This window comes from Ranitomeya variabilis, chromosome 2, assembly GCF_051348905.1.
Source record: "Ranitomeya variabilis isolate aRanVar5 chromosome 2, aRanVar5.hap1, whole genome shotgun sequence".
NCBI classification, from domain to species: domain Eukaryota; kingdom Metazoa; phylum Chordata; class Amphibia; order Anura; family Dendrobatidae; genus Ranitomeya; species Ranitomeya variabilis.
Genome location: NC_135233.1, coordinates 235,329,926 through 235,339,281, shown reverse-complemented (window position 1 = coordinate 235,339,281; position 9,356 = coordinate 235,329,926). Strand labels below are relative to the sequence as shown.

General features: G+C 41.4%; 1 protein-coding gene across 1 annotated transcript; it reads right to left on the bottom strand.

Annotated features, from left to right (window-relative positions):
• Positions 1-429: 429 nt before the first annotated feature.
• LOC143803708 (olfactory receptor 1f45-like) lies at positions 430-1,907 on the bottom strand. Its single transcript, XM_077281483.1, has 2 exons — positions 1,836-1,907; positions 430-1,386 (listed from the first exon to the last, which is right to left on the bottom strand). Exons 1-2 carry the CDS (start codon positions 1,905-1,907, stop codon positions 430-432), a joined length of 1,029 nt encoding a protein of 342 aa, XP_077137598.1.
• Between the last annotated feature and the right edge of the window lie 7,449 nt (positions 1,908-9,356).

The following is a 9,356-nucleotide window of genomic DNA, read 5'->3' as shown; positions in this document are numbered from 1 at the left end:
ACTGTTTGTTTTTTTTACTTTTACGCTGGTAACCAGGGTAAACATCGGGTTACTAAGCACGGCCCTGCACTTAGTAACCCGATATTTACCCTGGTTACCAGCGTAAAACATCGCTGGTATCGTTGCTTTTGGTGTCAAACCTGACAATACACGCCGGTCTGACGACCAAATAAAGTTCTGAACTTTATTCAACGACCAGCGATATCACAGCAGGATCCAGATCGCTGCTGCGTGTCAAACACAACGATATCGCTATCCAGGACGCTGCAACGTCACGGATCGTTGTCGTTCTCGTTGTAAAGTCGTTTCGTGTGAAGGTACCTTAACTCCTGCAATTCTTTAAGAATGTTTTATGTGTGTACATTTCAAACAACCTTTTATTGAGTGATAACAGGTGACAAAACAGAGATTACTGTAGATATTGAGAAATTATTTTATTCCTTTGGCCCCCAATACTTTCTTCAGTGCCCATTTCACATCCCTGTTTCTCAGGCTATAAATAATGGGGTTCAACATGGGCGTCATGATGGTGTAGAGCACAGCCACCACCTTAACATCTTTGTTCATGGCATAGGTGGAGGAGGGCCAGATGTAGCTGAAGATCCCACTGCCGTAATACAGAGCTACAACTGTGAAGTGGGAGGCGCAAGTAGAGAAGGTCTTAGAACGACCTCTCGCGGTGCTAATCTTTGTAACAGCAGAAATAATCCGGCCATAGGTGACCAAGATGAAAGTCAGTGGCCCCATTCCAGCAACCACGACTACGATCAAAAATAAGGCCTCGCCAAGACGAGTGTCAGAGCAAGACAACTTGAATAGAGGAGTAACGTCACAGAAGAAATGGTCTACTTTATTTGGACCACAAAAATTAAGACGAGAGATTGAAATAGCTTGGACCAACGAGTTCACAAGTCCACAAGCCCAGCAGGCAATGACCGATCTAATCCTTACCTCCTGGCTCATTATGAGGGTGTAGTTGAGCGGGAAGCAGATGGCTACATACCTATCATAAGCCATAATTGCAAGGAGGTAGCACTCCGCCACCACAAAAAATTGAAAAAAGGATAGTTGGGTGACACAGCCTGAAAAAGAGGTGGCCTTCTGACCGGTGACCAGAATGAACAAAAGCTTTGGGACGGTAATGGAGGAGAAGATTATGTCAATAATGGAAAGGTTGGCTAAGAAAAAGTACATGGGGGTGTGTAGCCTCTTGTCAAAGGAGATGACACTTAGAATCACAATATTGCCGATAATTGTGATGAGATAGATGCCAAGGAAGACAAGGAAGATTATAAATTGAGGCTCTTCTGTGTCACATAGACCCACAACCAGAAATATGGACACTGATGACTGGTTTTCAGCTTTTGCCATGAGTTTTCTGGAGATCTGGACAAGTTAAAAAAAATACAAAAAAGTCCACAAAAAAATTCCCATTAAATCTCTTAAAGTTTTTGAGATGGCCACAAACTGATTAATACCACCAAGATTTCTAAAAACAGATGCCCATGTATGCAATAAGATGGGTATGAATGATGTATCTAGGTAGACTTGTGATTGAAATTTTGGGTAAATCCTGGTCATTAGCTGTAACAGCCTCCATAAAATCTGTAAAAACTTGACTGAAGATTAAAACTCAATACCATTATATACTGCATAGATATTGTATGATACCTCTTAGATCTTGATGCCTTCTCTCTTCACAAATAGTTATACAATGTGATTGTCATCAGATTAGGTCATCCTCAGATTTTGAGATCCATCAAGTTCCTGGAAGGTTGATAAATATTGTTGGTTACTATGTTACATGTTGTTCGTACAACTTGACTTCATCTTACCTTGATACCATCTCTGTCCATGTAGAAGTCCATCATTAAGGTTTGTTCTTCTATGGAATTTTGTTTATTCATGATGGAATCGGGAGATCTCCCTCATTGGTGTGGCCAGTCCCTAACCACGAGTACCTGCCATTAAAAATAAAAAATAGATATAATGGAACCAGTGTCATGTTGCAAAGCGGGTGGACTCCTCCCCTGACCCCATCTGCTCCTCCTCCAATCTCACTCTTGCTGTTGCACTGAAATATTGGGTTAGAATCTGCAGCTGCATCTCCCTCCTCACTCTCATCTCTCTCTTTTACTTACTGTTTCACACTCCATAGATTTTTTTGTGGCTGAGGAGGATTTTCAAAAGTTACAAGTAAAGAAAAGAGGGGACTAGACTGCCAACTGGGTGAGGATGAAGACGATGCCACCTTTCCTTATATTTATAGCATTCCTACAAATTAGAAAATTACAACTCAACTCAACTATATCCAGGACAACCCACAATTTTATGCTGATGGTAGGAGTAGGTGTGTTTGGTGCTGCTTATGTAATTCATGAATTTCAGAAGACATAAAAAAAATGACGAAGTTATATCTGGTAGAATCAGCAGCCCTTTGTTGCACATTAATCCCACAAATGGACTTGTATGATCGTTTTTATTATTTGTTTATTTTCCTCCACATCATTACTTGCTGTCAGCAAACGGAAACATCCTTGTTACCATTCATAGGCTGTAGAACCCATTCTGACTAGCTGCTTCTTACATATCCGCAGTTAATAACAAATTTACCAGTCCAGAACACTGACCTGTGCCTTAACAGCTGTTGTAAAACTACAAGTCGCAGCATGCTTAGGTTTATGGTTTTGCAAGCGCAGTAGAGCTATAAATCAGAGACCGCTGTCCCATGAATGCAGCAGCGCAAATCTTATTTTCTGTCTTGAACTGCAATATTGATGGCTGGGGTGATGTTAGCAAAAGAGGATCCAGAAAGATCATCAGTTTTGTTGCTGGTTTATCAACCATTGTGGATTATCAGATAGAAAAGGATCCATAAAAAAGGAAAAAAGTATATAAAATCCATATATGCAAAATGCATAAAACGCATCATAAAATAAAATTCTAAAGTGACATAAAAAGTAAAAAACATATTTATATAAATATGACAGGAAAAAAAAAGTAATGTAACATAAAAAACTTAACCATAATTATATAAATAGCAAAAAATAAAGAAAAAATATATACTGTATATATATATTAAAATTTTATGTCATTTTATAATTTTTTATGCTTTTTTTAAGCATTTTGTACATTTTTTAATTTATATATGTTTTCCATTTTATGTCTGCTTTTTTATCTGATAATCCACAATGGTTGATAAACCAGCACTTTTAATACCTCTGCTTGCTGATCAGTCTAGATCCTATGACACAACCATGTTATTCAATTAGGTAGTGTTCATCTGCAAGTTTTTCCTCCTCTGTAATTGGGGTGAGGATCAAATTGCAGCATGCTGTGTATGGCTGCGTATGGCTGCGTAAAATGGCCAAGACTCACCAGTGCAAGACAATGGGTGCAAGAAAAATACTGCACGGCACACGGACCATGCATGTGCCGTCTGATTTTTATGTACCTATCTAAAAGGAAAACCGAATTTTCATCAGCCAAATACAGTAAATTCACAGTGTGAACCTTCGGAATAGAATAGATAGAATAGATATATTGATAGGATAGATAGTAAGAAAGATGTCAGTGACATATATAATTAGTGCAGTGTATGTGTAGTTTACTGTACATGTATTTTACTAATAATTAAATAAAATAAAAAATGGTGTGGGGTTCCCCTTACTTGTAATACACAGCCGAAGGAAAGCAGACAGCTGGGGGCTGGTGTTATTATAATGGGAAAAGACCAATATCCATAAAACTTCCTAGGCTATTAATATCAGCTCACAGCTGTCTATGTGTAGCCTTTACTGGTTCCTAGTAAAAGACCGGACCCCTAAAAAATTATGTGGCCCCCTACCTATTTTTAATAACCAGCAAAGGCTAAGCAGACAGCTGTGAGCTGATATTAATAGCTTGGGAAGTTCCATGTTGACTAGCTCTCACCTGTCTGCTTTCCCTAAGCTGGTGAATAAAAATAAAAGAGGGACCCCACGCCATTTTTTCTTTTATTTATTAGCTAAATACAAGTATAGAAAACTACACACAAAGCACTGATTATATATCTCACTGACATCTATCTATCTATCTATCTATCTATCTATCTATCTATTATCTATCCTACTATCGATAGCAACTCTGGCTCATGGGCACGTACCCTGAGAGTCTCAGCTACCTTATATATGCAGATGTGAGTGCATCCTTAGGTGCATGGCAGGTGAGGTGTTAACACTCTGGTTGACCATTAACGCCAATATTTTGCGTTTGTCATTTACAACTTGGAGCTGGTCAGGCGTTTCACATTAGTTTTCAGCTGCACTATGGCCACATCTCAGCCATGATGTAGCGGAAAAATAAATGAAAAAAGTAAATTAGTAAGAAAACCATCGGCTATGAATCTGCCTGATCCCAGCCTCATTCACACATATAATTTTCATGTGTTCGTTCTAACCCTGTTTTTCATAAATAGAACACAAACCTATTGTAGTCTACGGGGCTTTCCCCGTCTCTTCTCTCACTGTAGAAAAAATAATTGAATCAAGCTCAAAAAGTGAATGGGTCTATGTAATAGACAGAGGCCATCCGAGTGCCGGGCATTTTTTGTTGTTTATTGGATTTTTTTTCTTTTGCATATGAAAAACACAGGTGCCACACTGATGGTAGCAACAGAGGCACCGCCAAAAAACAGCAAAAAATGGAAACTGCGCACTGATCCTTTTTTTCACATAGGAGAAAAAAAAGTGTCTAAATAAGGCTGGGGGGGTGGGGGGGAGGCTACCACCATCCAATGTCGGCCACTAAAGGGCTGATGATCGGGCATGTATTTTCCATTCAGCGGTCATTTATAGCTTAGGGGGCATTTACACCGGTTGATTATTGTGAACGAACGTTCCTACAAACAGTTATTTGCAGATAATGGTCCAGTGTGAACATGAGGACTTTGTGGTAGATTTTCTACGGATTTAACCATTTACTTTGCAAACAGTAAATTGTGATGTAAAAAAATGGCAGCATAAATTAACAGCCCAAAAGAAAAAAAGAAAACAAAAGAAATATCAACTATAAAACATGAAATAATCCCCCATAACACGTTTCAATTACATTACAATATATATGTATATTTTCAAAATGAATGTAATTTTTCTAGTTTAATCTGCAGTAAAGTCATATGGTAGGAACAATGCTATAGTATATGGAGGCATCCTCTTCGCTGCTGTCATGGATGTGACGTGCCTGGCATCATACTCACAGTCTGTCCTCAGGCCTCGGGCGCAGGCTCTGTCCCCTGCTCTCATATGAGCGTTCAGAAAACCCTTTAGAGCAAATCCCAAGTGATTGCTCTGCACCTGGTGCCCAGGACGGAGACAAGGAAACCTGGCAAATAAAACAAAAAGTTAATGAAATAAAAAAAAAGAAAACTACCAAATTTTTTAGGGTTCCGTCAGACGCCTGTGTTCTATCCATGTTTGTTTCATAGATAGAACATGTGCCCATTATAGTCTATCGCGGTCCACATGTCTGTGTTTTTACTTCTATGATTAATTTGTATTCTTGCCTCAAGAAGGAGCCACTGTGCTCTGAAAGTTTGCAAACATATTATTTTCTGGTTAGTCAATAAAGGTATCACTCCCAGAATACTTTTGTTGTCATTGGGCAGAAAAGTATTCACATCGATTTTTCTGCCTAACACGGTACTACAATATAATTTGTTATTGTATATCATTACTTCTATGAAAAAAACAATGTCTGAATGAGGCCTTAAAAGAATTACCAGAATTACAAAAAAATGGCTGCTTTCTTTGAGACACAGGGCCACCACTGACCATGGATTTTCTGTGGTATAGCAGCTCAGCTCTGTTCACTTCAAAGGGTCTAAGTTGCAATACCAAACACAACCCACGGTCAAGGGTAGCACTGTTGCTGAATCAAGGCAGCCATATTTATTTAATCCTGGATGCCCCATTGAAGGAGAAATGTTGATGTACGTGCTATACACTACTCACAAAAATAAAGGAAACACTAAAATCCCACATCCTAGATATCACTGAATGAAATATTCCAGTTGTAAAATTTTTATTCATTATATAGTGGAATGTGTTGAGAACAATAAAACCTAAAAATTATCAACGTAAATCACAACTAGTATCCCACGGAGGTCTGGAGTTGGAATGATGCTCAAAATCAAAGTGGAAAATGAAGTTACAGGCTGATCCAACTTCAGTGGAAATGCCTCAAGACAAGGAAATGATGCTCAGTAGTGTGTGGCCTCCACATGCCTGTATGATCTCCCTACAATGCCTGGGCATGCTCCTGATGAGGCGGCAGATGGTCTCCTGAGGGATCTCCTCCCAGACCTGGACTAAAGCATCTGCCAATTCCTGGACAGTCTGTGGTGCTACGTCACGTTGGTGGATGCTTCGAGACATGATGTCACAGATGTGTTCAATCTGATTCAGGTCTGGGGAAACTGCGGTCCAGTCCATAGCTTCAATGCCTTCATCTTGCAGGAACTGCTGACACACTCCAGTCACATGAGGTCTGGCATTGTCCTGCATTAGGAGGAACCCAGGGCCAACTGCACCAGCATATAGTCTCACAAGGGGTCTGAGGATCTCATCTTGGTACCTAATGGCAGTCAGGCTACCTCTGGCGAGCACATGGAGGGCTGTGCGGCCCTCCAAAGAAATGCCACCCCACACCATTACTGACCCACTGCCAAACCGGTCATGCTGAAGGATGTTGCAGGCAGCAGATCGCTCTCCATGGCATCTCCAGACTCTGTCACGTCTGTCACATGTGCTCAGTGTGAACCTGCTTTCATCTGTGATGAGCACAGGGCGCCAGTGGCAAATTTGCCAATCCTGGTGTTCTGTGGCAAATGCCAAGCGTCCTGCACGGTGTTGGGCTGTGAGCACAACCCCCATCTGTGGACATCGGGCACTCAGACCATCCTCATGAAGTCGGTTTCTAACAGTTTGTGCAGACACATGCACATTTGTGGCCTGCTGGAGGTCATTTTGCAGGGTTCTGGCAGTGCTCCTCCTGTTCCTCCTTGCACAAAGGCTGAGGTAGCGGTCCTGCTGCTGGGTTGTTGCCCTTCTACAGCCCCCTCCACATCTTCTGGTACACTGGTCTCCTGGCAGCGCGTCCAGCTTCTGGACACTACACTGACAGACACAACAAATCTTCTTGCCACAGCTCGCATTGATATGCCATCCTGGATGAGCTGCTATACCTGAGCCACTCGTGTGGGTTGTAGAGTCTGTCTCATGCTACCACGAGCTTGAAAGCACAACCAACATTTAAAAGTGACCAAAACTAGAAAGCATTGGTGCTGAGATGTGGTCTGTGGTCCCACCTGCAGAACCACTCCTTTATTGAGTGTGTCTTGATAATTGGCAATAATTTCCATCTGATGTCTATTCCATTTGCACAACAGCATGTGAAATTGATTGTCAATCAGTGTTGCTTCCTAAGTGGACAGTTTGATTTCACAGAAGTTTGATCTACTTGGAGTTATATTCTGTTGTTTAAGTGTTCCTTTTATTTTTTTGAGCAGTGTATATAAGCTACACCTTATAGTCTGTGTGTCAGTCTTCAATGCCATTCTGGTAAAGTATTAACGAAACAAGAAGCTGTAGATGTCTCCAGATCGGGAAAACACCTTCCTGGGGTGTTACACACACGTACACATGGACAGCACACAAATTGTACACATGCACACAGGGTCAGCACACGGATGGTACACAGGGATGGCACACGGATGGTACACACATACACAGAGATGGCACATGGTCACTTTCCTTTCGGGGATGGTGATGCTATGCCTGGAAGAGAGGAGGATCTCTTTAACAGATGGTACATACAGTGGGGCAAAAAAGTATTTAGTCAGTCAGCAATAGTGCAAGTTCCACCACTTAAAAAGATGAGAGGCGTCTGTAATTTACATCATAGGTAGACCTCAACTATGGGAGACAAACTGAGAAAAAAAAATCCAGAAAATCACATTGACTGTTTTTTTATCATTTTATTTGCATTTTATGGTGGAAAATAAGTATTTGGTCAGAAACAAAATTTCATCTTAATACTTTGTAATATAGCCTTTGTTGGCAATGACAGAGGTCAAACATTTTCTGTAAGTCTTCACAAGGTTGCCACACACTGTTGTTGGTATTTTGGCCCTTTCCTCCATGCAGATCTCCTCTAGAGCAGTGATGTTTTTGGCTTTTCGTTGGGCAACACGGACTTTCAACTCCCTCCAAAGGTTTTCTATAGGGTTGAGATCTGGAGACTGGCTAGGCCACTCCAGGACCTTGAAATGCTTCTTACGAAGCCACTCCTTCGTTGCCCTGGCGGTGTGCTTTGGATCATTGTCATGTTGAAAGACCCAGCTACGTTTCATCTTCAATGCCCTTGCTGATGGAAGGAGGTTTGCACTCAAAATCTCACGATACATGGCCCCATTCATTCTTTCATGTACCCGGATCAGTCGTCCTGGCCCCTTTGCAGAGAAACAGCCCCAAAGCATGATGTTTCCACCACCATGCTTTACAGTAGGTATGGTGTTTGATGGATGCAACTCAGTATTCTTTTTCCTCCAAACACGACAAGTTGTGTTTCTACCAAACAGTTCCAGTTTGGTTTCATCAGACCATAGGACATTCTCCCAAAACTCCTCTGGATCATCCAAATGCTCTCTAGCCAACTTCAGATGGGCCCGGACATGTACTGGCTTAAGCAGTGGGACACGTCTGGCACTGCAGGATCTGAGTCCATGGTGGCGTAGTGTGTTACTTATGGTAGGCCTTGTTACATTGGTCCCAGCTCTCTGCAGTTCATTCACTAGGTCCCCCCCGCGTGGTTCTGGGATTTTTGCTCACCGTTCTTGTGATCATTCTGACCCCACGGGGTGGGATTTTGCGTGGAGCCCCAGATCGAGGGAGATTATCGGTGGTCTTGTATGTCTTCCATTTTCTAATTATTGCTCCCACTGTTGATTTCTTCACTCCAAGCTGGTTGGCTATTGCAGATTCAGTCTTCCCAGCCTGGTGCAGGGCTACAATTTTGTTTCTGGTGTCCTTTGACAGCTCTTTGGTCTTCACCATAGTGGAGTTTGGAGTCAGACTGTTTGAGGGTGTGCACAGGTGTCTTTTTATACTGATAACAAGTTTAAACAGGTGCCATTACTACAGGTAAGGAGTGGAGGAAAGAGGAGACTCTTAAAGAAGAAGTTACAGGTCTGTGAGAGCCAGAAATCTTGATTGTTTGTTTCCGACCAAATACTTATTTTCCACCATAAAATGCAAATTAAATGTTAAAAAAACAGACAATGTGATTTTCTGGATTTTTTTTTCTCAGTTTGTCTCCCA